Source organism: Xenopus laevis, chromosome 6S, assembly GCF_017654675.1.
Source record: "Xenopus laevis strain J_2021 chromosome 6S, Xenopus_laevis_v10.1, whole genome shotgun sequence".
NCBI classification, from domain to species: domain Eukaryota; kingdom Metazoa; phylum Chordata; class Amphibia; order Anura; family Pipidae; genus Xenopus; species Xenopus laevis.
Genome location: NC_054382.1, coordinates 21,417,074 through 21,435,954, shown reverse-complemented (window position 1 = coordinate 21,435,954; position 18,881 = coordinate 21,417,074). Strand labels below are relative to the sequence as shown.

Here is an 18,881-nt window from a genome sequence, read left to right as displayed (position 1 = left end):
AGCCATTGGCATTTCAGGAAACCATCTGTGGGTTAGGCCCAATTACGAAGGGGTATAGGAAATAATTGGGTCATGAGCTGGACTTTTGACCATTTTCATTGTAGTAAACCATGAGGAGATGTGGCTCAATAACCAAGGGGTATAGGAAAAAATGGCGTCATGAGCTGGACTTTTGACCATTTTCATTGTAGTAAGCCATGAGGAGATGTGGCTCAATAACCAAGAGGTATAGGAAATGATACTGTCATGAGCTGGACTTTTGACCGTTTTCATTGTAGTAAGCCATGAGGAGATGTGTCTCAATAACCAAGAGGTATAGGAAATGATACTGTCATGAGCTGGACTTTTGACCATTTTCATTGTAAGAAGCCATGAGGAGATGTGGCTCAATAAAGAAGGGGTTTAGGAAATTATACTGTCATGAGCTGGACTTTTGACCATTTGCATTGCAGGAACCCATAAGTAGATGCGGCTCAATAACCAAGAGGTATAGGAAATGATACTGTCATGAGCTGGACATCTCCAGGTTTGGCGGCAGAATCAGGTAAGAGCTAAGCTTGCTTGTACTAAGAGAAACCATAAATCTAGGTGCACGTAGTCATTCCATGCTAATTCCATTCCATGGAAATGATGACAGTCCTGTATAGCCTCCATGGACAGCCACCAGCCGTCCTGTTGCCGTTTAACTAGAATGTCCACCTATCATCACCATATTGAAAGTCACAGGAAACCCAGAAGCTCAGTTGAGGAAGAATATAGCAGCTCCCACTTGTAGGAATAAACTCAAACCCCTGGGCAAAATAACCTAGGCAATTAGGTTTTATTGTAAATTTCATACAAAAACAAAGGGAACAAAAACGTTCTTTCTTTAATGGGACATAGCAAAAAAAAAAAAAAATCATGGCAAAAGGCTTATGTCATGTATAGATTATATTAAACATTAGGTGATATGAGTGTTAATTAGGGATTGTCTTTTTAATCGAGTATAAATCTATTAAGCAAACCACTAACACTTGCCATGTTTCCAGTGCCTGTGACACCTGGTTAAGGCTTCCCCATTCAAACGTATTGAACATCGGATTTCCTGCAATAATGGAGTGAAGTTGAACGATTAGTGAGTCAGTTCTCACCTCTCCAGACATTCTATCTTTACTGATGCCAATAATCAAGTCAGAGGGATAGACCATCTTGGAAACCCAGAGATAAATAATCAATGACATTCCTGAATGTGTTTATTGTATTCCATTGAATGGATTTAATTAATGTTGGTTAATGAAGTTGGTCATGTACAGGCTTGGCGCTGCTTATAGGAAACTTTAGCCAAGTGAATATTGGTTGCATCTGAGTGTAGCTCTTTGTGCTAATCCGTTTCTGTTATACTTGTTCTCACTAACTCAGCAGCAATGTCCAACCAACATACAATAGAGCAAAGAAACACAATGTAAAGATCTCAATATAGAGCATTTTGGATTTTCTGCTCTTGTTTCACCCTACGAGACTTTACCCTTCGAGACTTTACCCTTACGAGACTTTACCCTTACGAGACTTTACCCTTACGAGACTTTACCCCTACGAGACTTTACCCCTACGAGACTTTACCCCTTCGAGACTTTACCCTATGAGTACGAACGAATCCTAATGAAAACATCACTTGATGTGGTTATTGTTTTATAACTTAAAAAAATAGGGAAAGGGACAGAGCACGATAACTGGAACATATAAAGTTGATATTACAATAGTTTTAAGTTGATTAAAAAATAAGGAGAAGAATGTCCATTGTATATGATACAAGGATATCCAGGATTAGCGGCCTCCTGAATGATTTGGGTTAATCGTCCTTCTCCATGATCACTTCTCCGTGTAGAACTCTCCTTCTCTGGCGCAGCATGTGGAAGTACAGTTGGGGGAATACTTCAGGGAGAGAGAAAGATCAATAAATTAAAGGAGTTTGGCATAAATAATATAAAAACTCTGGGCTATGAAATGCTTATGTGTAAATAAATATTATTCAGATGCAGTTTTATGGGTCATTCATGGAGATGTAGCAATAAGGGGCACAGACCTTCCACCTACAGTGACCCAGGGGTGTAGAGGGCCTCCTAAAACCTTGAGTCAAGGCAGCTCATGCCACGAGACAAGGTGAGAACCTAGCCTCAGGTGGCAATGAGTGGCCAGTTACAAGGGGTGGCAAAAAGCTGCCTCTTGTAACTTTAAGAGCTTACTCATTGCACTAGCGATGCAGCCCCCCTTTGACCTTCTTCGATGCTGATTTTTAAGCCCAGAGCGGAAGGGGGGGTGCCCTGAGTGATGAGCAATTTCAATTTATTTTATATAATATATTCTATATATTTTTTCCCAAAGTTAGGGGGGGTGCCAGTTAGATTTTGCCTTAGGGCACAGAGACATCTAGTTGTACACTTCATATTCCACTGCATTTTAGTCATTATTAATGTAGCCTAAGCAAATGAATGCCATTGGATGTAGAGAAGTAGGCATTTTAGTATTTAACCTCACAAATGTCAGTGGGGTAATTCCACAGTTGGCAGGTCCTGCTTCCCAGATGGGACACATTATGGCTGATTCTCACTTGTTTGGGAAACAAATTAAATCAGATTCTGCATCTCTAGTTGGAATTAGTAGAGCAGAACTGCCTAAGCTGTAGGATAATACGACATTCTTTAACTCATGTATTGTGAGACTGAGAAAGCAGAAATCTGATTGTAGTACTGGTATAGGATCTGTTATCCTGAAACCCGATATCCAGAAAGCTCCGAATTACGGAATGGCTGTCTCCCATAGACTCCATTTTTTCCAAATAATCCAAATTTTTAAAAAGTTTCAAGTTGATTAAAAAAATAAGGAGAAGAATGTCCATTGTATATGATCCTTTTTCTTTGTAATAATAAAACAGTAACTTGTACTTGATCCCAACTAAGATATATTTAATCCTTATTGGAGGCAAAACCAGCCTATTGGGTTTATTTAATGTTTACATGAATTTCTAGTAGACTTAAGGCATGAAGACCCAAATTACAGAAAGATCCGTTATCCGGAAACCCCCAGGTCCCGAGCATTCTGGATAACAGGTCCCATACCTGTATCAGATTTCAAAATTAAATATAAAAAAAATCTGTTTGCTCTTTTGAGAAACGGATTCAGTGCAGAATTCTGCTGGATCAGCACTATTAACTGATGTATATGACAGTTTCCCTTGAAGCCCAAATATAACATTTTCCAAATATATACTGTGTGCAAGATTAAACTTTCCCATGATTTTAAAGTTATTTGCAAATCTAATTGATATCAAAATTAGTTGGGCTCATTGACAATGCACCACATAGTGTGGAAAGTGCAATTGGCCATTTTTTTGCACTTCACTGCATGGAGCATTGTGAATTACTCAGCATTGTATTAGTGAGAGCTGGTTGGGTAGAAGCACGTAGGCTTCATTCAGAGGCACAAGTTAGGAAGAGGTAGGGGTCGCATTAGGGCCCGAGAGCAATTTCCGGGGTTGCAAGTGAACACTAAGGGGTGCCCCTAGTATCTTGCTCCTTGGCTATTCCTGCCACTGCTCCTTCTGCACCATTGAAATAAAGCAAAAGCAGTCACCTCTTCTTCAATCACGCTTCAATTTGCTATGATGCATTGTACAGTGATTCACAGGTGGGTTAGGCAGAGATCATGTCTTGGCCTTTTGGAGAAGACGGTAATTGAAGTGGTTCATTTGTTTTTCATCAGGGAGACAGCGGAGAGCAGATATTACTCACTCTTTGACAAGTATATAAGGGTGAAGGCTATGGGTCGACATACCGACATGAGAAAGAATAAATTGGCCTAAGGTAACAAAGCATATTGAGCACACGTGGAGATATTTTACATGTCTACTATTTTACATATCATATTACATTACATTATTGGTTATTAGGGATGCACCGAATCCACTATTTTGGATTCGGCCGAACCCCCGAATCCTTTGTGAAAGATTCGGCTTGAATACCGAACCCAATTCCAATTTGCATATGCAAATTAGGGGTGGGAAGGGGGAAAAAAATTTACTTCCTTGTTTTGTGACGAAAAGTCACGTGATTTCCCTCCCCATCCCTAATTTGCATATGCAAATTAGGATTTGGTTCGGCCGGGCAGAAGGAGTCGGCCGAATCCGAAGCCTGCTGAAGGACGAATCTTGGCCGAATGCCGAACCGAATCCTGGATTCGGTGCATCCCTATTGGTTATTTAGGGACATGAAAATATCAGAGAAACCTTTCTTTCACGTATAGTACAGAGGCAAAGAGAACACGTATTCTGATAACTTACATGGTATATAAGAACACATTGCGATGATCAGGAAGTAGTAGTAGTCAAAAGAAACGTTGTACTTGTTGGGAAGTCTCAGAGAATACATTGCACTCTTCCGAACGTGGGGCAAAGCAGCATAAATAGTCAGGAGTTCCCCAACAACACCAACAGGATACAATACAATAAATAAATTATACCTGGAAAATAGAAACCTGCTGTCAGGATTATCTTCCGCTTATTGCCATAGTTTGGTTTTTATTTGTAATTGTCACCTCTGGGCCTATTTGCTGAAGTTGGAAGAAATGGTCTAAATGGGCAGATTATGCCAAAATCTGCTGAAACCAATATTTTTTTTTAAATTGGATGAAACCTGCAGAATTCCCTGATGGAATTAAATCGGTCCCTTAGTAAGTAGGAGGAGATGCACTGTTTATTAATATAAAGGAAATGTCTGTGGCTTCAAGACCTGATGTTTTCCAATTTAGTAACTATGTTAGTAAATCATCCCCTAACCCCCGTAAATTTGCCCAGGAACAGTAACCTGTAGCAGACATTTATTTTTAAACAGGTGACCAGTAAATGCTACCTGTTGATTGGCTGCTATGGGTTACTGCTCATAGGCAAACATAGTGCCTTTTATTACTAACCCTCTAAAGGGGGGAATGTAATATGAATTGGCGCAAAAAAACGAGTGTAAACGTTAGCAACCATGTTTGCGTCCTTTTTGATTGATTACAGACCTCAATGACTTCCTCGCAATGTTTGTGAACAAATGGCTGTTGAGAACATTCACAGTGTGTGTAATAAAATTTCACGATCGCATTTTTTGTGACAAAATATATAGCAAAACTCCAGAGCAGGTGTTAACGCTTAGGGGCACATTTACTAAGGGTCGAAGTGAATTTTCGAATTCAAAAAACTTCCAATTTCGAAATAATTTTTGGGTACTTAGACCATCGAATAGGCCAAAATTCGATTTGAATTGAAAAAGCTTTGAATATTCGACCATTCGAAAGTCGAAGTACTGTCTCTTTAAAAAACGTGGACACTTCGCCACCTTAAACCTGCCGGATTGCTATGTTAGCCTATGGGGACCTCCTAGAACCTATAGCCAGTATTTTAGAAGTCGAAGTTTTTTTTTTTTTGAAAATCGTTCGATCGATTAAATCGTTCGATTCGAACGATTTCTATGTTCGAACGAATAATTTGAATTCGATCGAAAACGGCTAAATTCACTCAAAAAAAAACTTCGACTATCGAATATCTACAATTCAATGGCCGAATTTCGAAGTTTTACCACTTCGAAAATAGACCCTTAGTAAATGTGCCCCTAACTGTAGTAATAATGCGCAATGTAATATTCGCCATCGACATTCGCAAAAATGCCATTTTAAGTAACGATTTCGATTTTAACTATATTCCCCCTAAATGTTTTATCCGTGTAAGAAACAACCAGCATTTCATTTCCTTTAAGCAATAGGCAACATGACATGCACAGCAGAGCCACTTATTTAAGGACACATCAAAGACCTATATGTACTTAGAGCTCCTCAGGGATAATCATTGTCCTGCAAACACTAAAGGGCAAACTGAACATAGATATGACACCCAGAATCATAAGAAAACCACAATTTATTCCTTTCCCAAGTAAGATGAAAATAGCAGCAGCTGAACACAAAATCTCAGGAGGAGACACATGATTCAGAAATACCAGAGGTTGCTAAGGACATATTGTGATGGAACATGACAGAGCTGTTTCCCTTGTATAAATGCACAAATGGATGAACCAGTGTAACAAAATGTTAAAATACACAAGGACAACTTTATTCATAAGGAAAGATCAGTACAGGTATAGGATCTCTTATCCGGAAACCTGATATCCAGAAAGCTCCGAATTACGGAATGGCTGTCTCCCATAGACTCCATTTTATCCAAATAATCCAAATTTTTAAAAATGATTTCCTTTTTCTCTATAATAATAAAACAGTACCTTGTACTTGATCTCAACTAAGATATAATTAATCCCTATTGGAGGCAAAACCAGCCTATTGGGGTTATTTAATGTTTAAATGAATTTCTAGTAGACATAAGGCATGAAGACCCAAATTACGGAAAGATCCGATATCCGGAAAACCCCAGGTCCCGAGCATTCTGGATAACAGGTCCCATACCTGTACTGCAAAATGCAGCTTCCAGAGGTTGGACACTACTAGATGAATGGATCCCTTGCTCTACACTATCCGATCTCAATAAACATTGCCCTTTGATGTTCATGTCCAAAAATCATACAGCAAAATCAGGCAATACAAACCATGTGGATTCACACAATTCCTAGCAATGGGGGGGTTTGAGACCTTTCATATTTCAGGGTATCTGCGATGAATGTCCCTTTAATTATGTACAAGAATATCCAAATGCTGCCATTAGAACACAATCGGGGGAATGTAATAAAAATCGCTAACAGAAAAACTATTCGCAATGCGAAAAGTTATGCCTTTGCGCGAACAAATTTTGCTTTGTGCGAATTTAATATAGCTTTTGCGAGCCCGGAAAGTGTTTAGCGACCACTTCCGACAGTGAAAGACCGTTTGCGAATTTTATAGTTTGCGCCAATGCGCAGTCAATGTAATAAAACTTCTTACTGAAAAAGTCGTTATGTTTGCTCCAAAAGATTACGACACCTTCAAGCACTTCTTATGAGTGCGCAATTAAAATTCGCAATGCGCAATTAAAATTCGCAATGCAATAACAGTTTAAGGAACAATATTAAATTGCGAGATGTGGATTTTTAGTCTTATTGGTGCGAATTGTTTTGCTCTTTGCGACTTTTATTACATTCCCCTGAATAAATTGTAAACCACTGGACCTCAGCAGATTTTTGATTGCAGATTTTATCTGTTGCATTTCTTCTGCACAGAGGGGAGAGTTTGGGTATATTATTCTGAATTCTTATTATGCCATTCCTTAGTATGCAAGTGTCACAACTCCAAGAGGGTCTTCATCAAGGGTAATGACCCTACGAAGGCTCCTTGGGGAGTATTCAAATACTGTAGGCTACAGTAATCTACTTGATTATTTTCTGGCACAAGAATGGGCAGTCCTTTTTCTATATATTTTACTTACTAAGGGCACCTTAATACAACTTTGGAGTGTGCCCTCAGATCTAAACTATACCTTAAATTAATTAAAAATGAATTACTAAAAATGAATAAAGTGCCCAGTGATAGTTAATTCATCGACAAGTTAATTCCAATCATTACAGTGCAGTGCTAGTACGTAATTAGTTTAAAAAGAATAGATTCATCAAGTGGGGATATCTATTCTTTTTAAACTAATGATGTACTAGCACTGCAATGATTGGAATTAACTGGTCGATGAATTAACTATCATTGGGCACTTTATTCATTTTTAATTAATTTAAGGTATATAATTGATGCATATTTACATATTTATTTCATTGCACTAAGCATGTTAACCTATCATTCAGGGGCAATTTATAATCCGATTGCCCATTCCTTTAAGGTTGGTAGGGTGGTGTTGTTGCAGATCTACAAGTCTACAATTCCCTTATTTTGTTTGGTCTTGGAATTGACATTGCAGTAACCTTAGGTTCATATATGTGATAATAGCGGGTGCTTTTCTCTTTCTCTTTGAAATTAACTCAGATCTAAACTACCATTAGCATTTAAGTATGACTTACCAGGTTATGTGAAACTGCTATATACTCTATCTCAGCATCTAACCAACATCAGTCATGCTCCCAAATAAACCAACCACATTATGCACTCGCACCGTTTCCAATTATTGGATATGGCCATGTATGCCACAGTCACTACAGCATCAAATGATGAACGGAAGAACCTGACTGGCCTGTACAAAACCCTGACCTCAACCCAGATAATTGAAATTTCCATGCGAGTAGTGCCTGATCCCCAATTTCACTGCCCAGTCTCCTAAGTATGAATGGACGTAAATCCCATCAACAATGTTCAAACATCTATTGGAAAGCCTTCTGAGAAGAGTAGAGTGCAAACATTGTTTTAGTAGCAAAGACATGGGCAACTTTATTATAATAACCTTGGTTTTGGAGTAAGGTGTTGGATAGGCAGGTGCCAACTTTTGTCCCTATAGTGTAAAGGCTAATGAAAAGCTTGGTTGGTATTATAAAACACTAAGGGGCACATTTACTAAGCTCGAGTGAAGGATTCGGAGTAAAAAAACTTTGAATTTTGAAGTGTTTTTTTGGCTACTTCGACCATCGAATGGGCTCCTTCGACTACGACTTTGAATCGAAGGATTCAAACTAAAAATCTTTCGACTATGCGACCATTCGATAATCGAAGTACTGTCTATTTTATAAAAAACTTCGACCCCCTAGTTCGCCATCATCAAGTATTTTTTTGGGTACTTCGACCGTCGAATAGGCTACTACGACCTTCGACTACGATCCGAACGATTTGAATTAAAAATCTTTTGACTATTCGACCATTCGATAGTCAAAGTACTGTCTCTTTAAAAAAAAATTTGACTACATACTTTGGTAGTTTAAACCTACCGAGGTACAATGTTAGCCTATGGGGACCTTCCCCATTACTTTTCTAAGGTTTTTTTGATCGAAGGAAAATCCTTCGATCGATGGATTAAAATCCTTCGAATTGTTCGAATCGAAGGATTTCATCGTTCGATCATAGGATTTGCGGTAAATCCTTCAACTTTGATATTCGAAGTCGAAGGATTTTACTTCGAGGGTTTATTAACCCTCGATATTAGACCCTTAGTAAATGTGCCCCTAACAGTTTCATTAGCTAATGGCAGATGAAGTGCTGGGCCCTAAAACAGGTGCTAATTTGTAATTATAATAACACCACAAAGAAATTATTTATACTGTGTGGTTGTATTCTTAAGGAGAGAAATTAGTTTTCTTGTATGGGAAAATGCTTTCACACTTCTGAATGATCTACCGTCATTTTTAAAATCTGGAAAAATTACCCACTTTACTAGAAAATCAATCAATAAAAAGAAGTATAAAAAAAACCTGTCCTAGTTTGTTAGTTGAACATGCGGAAAGCCAGTCATGCATAAAGCAATGTCTTCACCTGGCCCATTTAATGAAGTATGGCAAGTGGTTGAGAAGTTTGAATGTGTAGTAGGAATATCGTGTGATCTCTGTCACAGTCCATACGACAAGAAAAATAAGAACGCTATCTTCACTCTGGACCTGCCGAGGCACAAAATATTATACTGGATTGCTTAGTCACTTCAAATACTGTACATATAAAATATAATATGCGTTATCTATTAGATTATAAACACCAGTTTCTATTACACTGAGAAGTGGTGAAAATGGATATCACACCCCAATCTGACCCCTTACCAACCATAATTTTAGTGTCACCATTCGTGTAACCTCTTCCCACTCATGTGATTATAGGCAACATGTTGCATCATGGGAAGTAGTATATTAATGTAACCTGGATGTATGGTGTTTTGAGTGAACCAGATTATTTAATACGGGTTGCCTGCAGGTAGAGGGTGGAGTATACAGTATATATTTAGACCAAACTGGTCAGAAATCCTATCGGAAACCCATGAGATAAACTTGGCATGGCAATGTAAATGACAGTTTTAACTGTTTTACCTTTGTTTTCCATTAAAGTAATTTCATAAAACTGTATTTAGGAAAAATACTGCCCAAGGGCAAGTGTGAAATAGTTGAAAATGAGACAGCCACTGTATGGGCAAATGAGTATTCTTGTATATCTTTATGATCTCTTCCAAGCAGTACAGAAATTTCTCTCTACCTATAAAGTCTTCTATAACTGAATAGCAAAAACTTATAGGGAAACATGATAGATGAGAACTTTCAACAAAGAAATTCAGAGTTTATTTTCTCACACTCGTCTCCACCTTTCTTCCTTCAGATGGAAATGTATGGATATCCAACTCGGGACTCAACTGTATTGGCTTGTGGTTGAAGGCCATTGGGGGTGAGGACAGTTGTTTGCTCAACAGCAGTAACTAATGGCTACAGATTATATATCCCACATTGTGCTTACTTTTCTAGAAGAGGGGTTAGAAGGAGCCTGTTGGAGTGAGTAAAATGGGCGTTTGTCCAATATGGCTTAAATAACATTGCAATCATGATATTTAAAGACAAGTCTAAGCTGGAGTAGAATATCCGTTACAACTTGCTTCCAGAAAGTCTCAAGCTCTCTTCATTAACTACAAAAATGATGGAAGAGATTCCAGTAGTTTCAAGGATACGTTCTGTTCCTTCTTAAACAGCCCCAACTGCACATAGTTTTTGCCTAACCAGGAGTTGCTCCAAGAAGCGCAAGCATCAAATATGAAATGTAACCTTAACCAACCACTTCGTTTCAGACAGGGCAAGATGAATGCACTGGCTACTAGTTTGTAAAAGGTGTACACAAGGTGCAAATACAATTAGTTTGAGACTGTCTCAAGCAAGGGTCTAGATGTTGTTTTATGACAAAAGAGGCCTCCATGGAGGCATTTTTCTAACTACACTGAAAATGCACTTAATTGGTAGCAATCTATCAGCTCCACATGAACTTGTCTTGGTGTCTTGGGACACAAGCTCAATACCAAAAAGTAGAAGAACAAATGTAAATAAGTGTAATTTCACCTGCTTTATACTGCTTGTAATAAACCAGACCATGAAGACCCTTGAACTGACTTGGACCCCTGTTACTAGCACCGATGTGTGCACTATTCCTTAAAAAGAGAAGACAGAGCTCTTATCAAACATCTTCAATAAGTAGAGTCCAAGTCGCAGATGGTTCCTGTGGAATATCTGAAGCCGAAACTTACCCAGTGCGCAGTGGACCAGCTGTAAAATAAATAGAAGGCCACAATTTACTTCAATTCCATTTTCACAATATGCATCCTCACATTCTGCCCAACCAGACATTTTTCCTCACCCCTTTTGCTGGTAACCACATATTGAAACCAGGGCTACTGACATGTATAAGGCTGATGGGCACAGGGAAAATACATTCATTATTATAGGGTTGTTTAGCCTCAGTTCTGCAACAGCGGCATGCAGCTTTTGTTGGGGGTTTATTCTCTTTTAATCCACGATTAATAATTTTTATTATTTTACCGAAATAATGGTCTCAAAACAGTGGCTTAAATATGGAAACTGGGATAAAATGGCAGCTGGGGAAGAGATAAATATTATCAGGCGATTCTAAAATATCTAGTCACACCTTCAATTGCTGCATGGACAAGTAATTCATTAAACCGTTTTAAGCTTGTGTTCAAGGGAGAAGTTACCCAGTTATCAGGTCAAAGAAGAAATGAATGCATTATAAATTGTATTATATCTATATATGGTAATATTCAGATGTTTATCTGAGAGCAAGCAGAACATTTGTCTTCTGGAATCGTTTCCATTTGGCTTTGCTCTGTAGATCTTTACAGCAACTTGGCATGTATTTCAAAAGAAAAATAACTCATGGTAATAGAAGTTTATCCAAATTATAAAATATGTGCCGAATGACTTCTTGCAACATGACAGTCATTATCAGGTCCGGACTGAGAATTAAAATAGGCCCTGGCATTACAGGTACACAGAGGCCCAATCAGCCCACACAGAGGCCCAAACAGCCTCTACCAGCCCACTAAATACTGACTTTCTATGGGACCTTATAGCAGCCCCTCTGGCATTTGCCAGAACCCACAGATTGTCAGTCCAGGCCTGGTCATTATCATCCCTAATAGGTGTGTATATAAAGTCCACTTCGACTTTAAAGGAGAAGGAAGGCTAAAATTAAGTAAATTCTACAGAAATAATTTTCCGCACCTTCTAACCACTTGCAACCACTAATTCAGAGTTCAAAATGGCAAAATAGATGCGCCGACAACTCTATAAATGAAAAAATCGTCAAAGTGCCAAAAAAGAAAGGAAACGAGAGTTAATATGTCGCACAATCTAGAACAGATTGAATGTGAAGATAATTGTGTTTTGCTGGAATAAAGTGTGAACAAGAAAAACACGTCTTGGTGTGGTTAATTCATTATTGCGTCAATTAATAAATAAATTCATTTTGTGAAAAACTAAATTCAGCGTCATTATTGAATATTGTGAAATCAAAGAATGATTAATTCTCTGTTAAAGTGCTGGTAGGGCATTAAGTGCCAATTATCTGATACGCAGTTCACAGTCCACTGATGAATAAATTACCCAATTAAAACGTAACATTTAATAGCTCCTTTTTAAAAATAGAGGAAAAATTCATAAATTAACAACACTTGAAATTAATATATGTATGCTGATCTGGTATGGAGATTGTAGGGATTACAGCATCTATAGTAAATTATTATACTGGTCCCGCCTAGATCTTTCATCGACCTAAATGCCCTTTGGTAGAGTCCTGCAGCGGGTTGGGTACCCGTGGGTTACCCGCAAAAACCAGCGGTACCCTGCGGGTTGAAGTTTCAGGTGCGGGTATAGACACGGGTCTTCGGTTCTGCTGGTTTGCGGGTCGTGGGTCGGGCCGCGGGTCTTCTCAATATCGATTTTTACTCCTTTTTTCTGATCACGTCTACTTCGATGATGTCACTTCCAGTTTACAATGACAGCACTTCCTGATTCTTAATGGTCAGCCGGGTCGCAGGTCGTTGCGTATAAGGTATATGCGGGTTGGGTCCAGTAGCAGGTCCAATCGGGTAAGAATGCGGGTTGAAGGTCCGGGTTGCGGATTGCGTGTACGGGTACGGGTTCTAAAAAATTGACCCGTGCAGAACTCTACCCTCTGGTTAAATATATAATATATTGTGGGGATCACGAGTATATGCGGCACAGTAAATAAGGTGATTAATGATGTGAATAGGAACGGCGGACAGACCATTCAATTGATAGCAAATCCTTAAATAAACATCACTACAGTCATTAGATCCAATGACGGTGTGCAAACAAAAGTTAACTGCCACTTTGTCCTCTCAGAGGCACCTAAATGAAATTGGCCTATTCCCTATCACTCGTTATATCGCAACACCTTGTACTGGAAGAGAGCAATTGCCCAAGTGAGGAGTCTGTATAAGTGTGATAAGGTTATTGTAGGTCTGTCCGTCGTGTCTCACAAAAAAGTTTCCATAATTTCGCCTCCTCCTGAGATACCGTCCCCCTACTGCATCAATCGCTATTGCTGTGAATCTAACGAAGGCGCTAAATGCCTGACGCGTGTTTCAACCGTGAAGGCTTTCTCAAAGGCCACATTGTGCGACCTATTAACTCTCTTTTAACTCTCTTTAGCGATTCCTTTTTTTTGGTACTTTGTCGTTTAAAATTAAGTAAGCTTTATCAGAAAGGTCTATAGAAATACACCAGTGAACCCTCAAAGTAATGCTGTTCTGAGTCCTCTGTCAAAAGAAACACTGCATTTCTTTCCTTTTATTGTGTACTCATGGACTTTTGTATCAGACTTCCTGTTTTCAGCTTAAATCTCCAGGGCTAGGGCTTGAGCATGCTCAGTTTGCCTCTCAATCCCTCTCCCCCTCCCTGCTGTAATCTAATCCCAGAGCTATAAATCAACAGGGAGAAATAGGCAACCTTCTTGACACAGAGTTTTTGTTCAGGGAGAGTAATTTTGCCATGTACTCAAAGGCCTGAATATTACCATAAATGTGGGACTATGCACTTGTCTTTCTTTAACCAACACTGGGATGCATTATTTGCCTAGTGGTTAACCTCATTTAACCAGACTTTTGAGATGCTTTGGTATTAAAGCAAGCTTTGACTGCACTTTTTAATATCACATTGGATTTAAACCGATACTGCTATTGCCGGGATGCTTCTGCGAATTCTAAATATATTTCAAAACTCAGTCCCTGAAACAGTTTGTGAAGATGCAACTGAAATCAAAAAGATTCCCTTTTTTCACATTTGCTGCAGTCCCATGAATAGAATAAAGAACTTGATTGTTATGACAGATCGATACTGTAGATAGACAGACAGGCGCAGTCTTGGGGCTTTGGAATGATGTGGGTTGAATGATAAAAACAGGATATAATTAAATTTTTCTGAACAAAATTCCAATATTTTCAAAAGACAATGGGGCGCATTTACTATCAACGGACATATTTGCAGCAGTCGTTAACTTTGATCAGTCCACTGCAGTTCAACAAGTATTTAAAACTCTGTCAGTATGAATTACAGGTATGGAATCCCTTAACCAGAAACTAGTTATTCAGAAATGACGGGAACACCCTCTCTCATAGACTCCATTTTAATCAAATAATTCAAATGTTTAATAATAATTTCTCTGTAATAATAAAAAGAACTTGGACTTGATCCCAACTAAGATATAATGAATCCTTATTGGAGGCAAAACAATTCTATTAGTAGTGTATGGAAATCCAAATTATGGAAAGACCCCAAATCGAGAAAATCCTGAGCATTCTGGATAAAAGGTCCAATACCTGTACTGCATTTGAGCAAATTTGTTAGAATCTGTAAACTGAAAGAACGCTGGCTGAAACGTTATGTGCAGCAAAAACTCCATCTAATACTTCATTGTGATTGGTCAGTCTGAGCTGTATCATAAATTATGGCTTTCACTTTCACCTTTGCTGTGCCTAACAAAATATTATAGCTCATATAATACAGTTAATAAAATATGATATAAAAAATACTGGTCTATGGGTATGTTTGAAGTAAGAATATATTGCATGGGTATTTACCTCAAGTAAAGCAAATGTCTGGAAACATTTAAGCGTCTTCTGTATATTTCTGTACAAACCCTTGTGTGTTCCTTTTTCCGCATAAAATCGGATTATGGCTATGGCAAGAACGAGCCACCTGAAAAGAAAAAAAAAAGGAATTCTACATGTCAAACAGATGCTCTAGATATCCATTCTCTCTGCATTGTCTATTGTTTTTCATTTGCACCAAGCTTTCTATTAAGCTCAGAACCCTGTCGGCCTCGTTCAAAGTTTTGCGCCATGAACTTTATTTAAATAAACACTGATGTGCATCTACTTTGTTATTTTTCATTATATATATTTTTCAATTTAAGTAACTTTATCGAGATTGCCCTTGGACTTGTGAATATATATATATATATATATATATATATATATATATATATATATATATATTCAAATCTCAGTCATTATAGGAAATCAATCCAGTGGCATCATAGATTTTTTAGGTTATCATGTTCTAGAATGAACTCTATAAAACATTTGTTAGAGTAACATCCCACATTTATTTTGAAATAGAGATGGTACAGACTCTCTTTAGACATCAGGCTCAAATCCACCATTCATGGATCATTATGACACTTTCTTCCATGGATGATGGGTCCTTGGGACATACCTCCCAATGTTTTTGAAATAAAAAGAGGGACAAAGATTTGGCGCATTTAGCAAATTTTTATAACCGCACCCATTTTTGTGGCTACACCCTCTAATTACCATATTCATCTACAAAATTTGGCAGGCTATGAAAGTTTGAACACATTTCTGTGGTTTTTTTTGCTAATGAAAGTGACTTGCCCTTTAAGCTGCAAATCACAGTTTCCCCAAGGGACCTGCTTATCTTAAATTGTAACAATTGCTTCTTTGCTTATCTTAAATTGTTACAAAAGTACTGAAGTGCACCTGCCACATGTTCTGGGCTCTGAAAAGCCAATTAAGTTTGAAACATTGTATATTTTTCTTGCTGTTCAGTGCAGTAGATCACATTTCAGCAACAATCAGGGACTGTGGGTTGAGCTGTCAAAATTGGGACTGTCCCACTTATATATAAGTATATAAGTTGGATACACTGGTATAAGGAAAAATAATTTGTGAAAATGTAATAGCATGCCTAGGGGCAAATTTACCTAGGGTCGAATATCGAGGGTTAATTAACCCTCGATATTCGACTGCCGAATTGAAATCCTTCGACTTCGAATATCGAAGGATTTAGCGCAATTCGTTTGATCGAACGATCGACGGAATAATCGTTCGATCGAACGATTAAATCCTTTGAATCGAAGGATTTTAATCCATCGATCGAAGGATATTCCTTCGATCAGAAAATTGTTAGGAAGGCTAACATTGGTAGGGATGCACCGAATCCACTTTTTTGGATTCGGCCGAACCCCCGAATCCTTTGTGAAAGATTCGGCCGAATACCGAACCCTAATTTGCATATGCAAATTAGGGGTGGGAAGGGGAAAACATTTTTTACTTCCTTGTTTTGTGACAAAAAGTCACGTGATTTCTCTCCCCACCCCTAATTTACATATGCAAATTAGGATTCGGTTTCGGCCAGGCAGAAGGATTCGGCCGAATCCTGCTTAAAAAGGCCGAATCCTGACCGAATCCCGAACCGAATCCTGGATTCGGTGCATCCCGAAACATTGGCCTCGGTAGGTTTTAGGTGGAGAACTAGGGGGTCAAAGTATTTTTTAAAGAGACAGTACTTTGACTATCGAATAGTCAAATGATTTTTAGTTCGAATCGAAGGTCGAAGTAGCCAAAAAAAACATTCGAAATTCGAACAATTTTTCCTCTATTCCTTCACTCTAACTAAGTAATGGGCTCCCTAGTATGTATTAATAAAAGGGCCAAGCTATGGCGCCAATCAAATGAGAAATGAAATGCATTACAACACACATTCATTTCTTGCATTTACAAATTGCCATCCTCTTCTTCTGAAATATATGAAACCCTTGTGGAAAGGTAATAGAGTAGCAGATTTCAATTAAACTCTCTTGCAAAAGAAATGAGCTCCGATAGAAGCGCCAGCCATGTGAGACTTTTATGTTTTATTATTATTGTCAAAACATTGCCACCTGCTGTTAAACTTCGCTGCATCTCTATGTGAGGTCTTTAATTACCATCAGACGCAGAAACTTGCCGAATATAACCTTGAAGACAGCCCTAGACGTGATATATTTCTAATAACTATTAGGGGAATTTGTTGGGAAAAATCAGAGAAGGTGTTAGCCAGACATTGCAGCAATTGTGTCTGTCTGTAGTAAAGCATCTTTACAAATGATTGTCTACCAGCAAATGAACCCTGATTTTTAGTTTAGTCCTATCAGCTTGAAAGCCTCCTAGATATGAGAGCCCTAGGGGTTTCTGCGCTGTGTAGACTACATTATGTCAGGTCTGGAGACACAGCTAAAATAAAGGGTAGAAAAAAAAAAAACAACCTAAGCACACAATGGGGTGCTAGAACTCTATGTAGGTGTATCTGCTGCTAACTATGGCCTTGTGGATCCATCTCTTCACCAGAAACTTTTGGCCCAGCTCTGCCTGGGGTTAAGCACAACTGTTGGTTTCACAGGACACTTACAAGGGGCAGATTCTAGGGACTGAATAAGTGTGGGGACAACCCTTGTATTCTGGGAACTGTTCTGGAAAACCATGAACATCAACTTAAAGTGGCCATACATGGAGAGATCCGCTCGTTTGGCGATGTGGCCAAACGAGCGGATCTCCCTCCGATATGCCCACCTTGAGGTGGGCAATATCGGGCTGATCCGATCGTGGGCCCTAGGGCCCAACGATCGGATCCTAGCGAACGCAAATAGGCGGTCGGATTGCGGGACCGCATCAACGAACAGATGCGGCTGCGATCCGACGGGATTTTTAATCCCATCCGATCGAGATCTGCCCAACTTTCGGCCAGATCTCGATCGGGGGAAGCCCGTCGGGGGCCCCCATACACGGGCCAATAAGCTGCCGACTCGGTCTGCCGGCAGCTTTTATTGGCCTGTGTATGGCCACCTTTAGTCTACGGTCCCTGCACTACGTGGCCAAGTTATCTATAAAAAATGTAGGATAACCAATGCCTAATCTAAGAAGGCATGGCCAACAAATCCTATATACGTAATGTGCACTTTTAGGGGCACATTTACTTTGCTCGAGTGAAGGAATAGAATAAAAAAAAACTTCGAATTTTTTTGGCTACTTCGACCTTCGAAACGAACGATTCGAACTAAAAATCGTTCGACTATTCGATAGTCGAAGTACTGTCTCTTATAAAAAAAACTTTGACTTCCTACTTTGCCAGCTAAAACCTACCCAGGTGCAATGTTAGCCTATGGGGAAGGTTTTTTTGGTCGTGGAAAAATCATTCGATTGATGGATTAAAATCCTTCGAATGGATGAAGGATTTAATCATTCGATCTAACGATTGTTCGCTCGATCGTTCGATCAAACTAATTGCGGTAAATTCTTCGACGTCGAAGGATTTACATTCGTCAGTCGAATATCGAGGGTTAATTAACCCTCGATATTCGACCATATGTAAATCTGCCCCTTAATCTATACCATAGAAGAGAATATGCTATAAGGGGCTGATTTATTAAACTTCAATTTCAATCTTTTTGCTGCATTTTGAGAAAATCAAGACAAAAACTCTGCTATAGTTTTTAAATAAAATGGGTTATAAAAAACAGATTGAAGAAGTAAAAAAACACAATGGTTTTGTGACATTTTTTTTAGATTTATCATATGGAATTCTTGAAAATGTAAAAACTTAAAATTCCATCACCTAAGATGCCACGGAAGTCAATGGGAAGGGTATTTTTTAACATTCAAGCACGTTTTTGAGGCAATTTTT

The 18,881-nt window shown here is 38.7% G+C and overlaps 1 protein-coding gene across 1 annotated transcript in view; it reads right to left on the bottom strand.

Moving 5' to 3' along the window:
• Positions 1–801: 801 nt before the first annotated feature.
• The window catches only part of hacd1.S (3-hydroxyacyl-CoA dehydratase 1 S homeolog), a 37,303-nt gene continuing 19,223 nt past the window's right edge, over positions 802–18,881 (bottom strand). Inside the window, exons 2-7 of the mRNA XM_018269130.2 lie at positions 15,002–15,119; positions 11,129–11,147; positions 10,944–11,032; positions 9,394–9,515; positions 4,316–4,494; positions 802–1,911 (exon numbers count right to left, since the gene is read on the bottom strand). Of these exons, the coding sequence (XP_018124619.1) occupies positions 1,829–1,911; positions 4,316–4,494; positions 9,394–9,515; positions 10,944–11,032; positions 11,129–11,147; positions 15,002–15,119 (610 nt within the window). The 3' untranslated portion in view covers positions 802–1,828. The remainder of the gene's footprint in view (positions 1,912–4,315; positions 4,495–9,393; positions 9,516–10,943; positions 11,033–11,128; positions 11,148–15,001; positions 15,120–18,881) is intronic.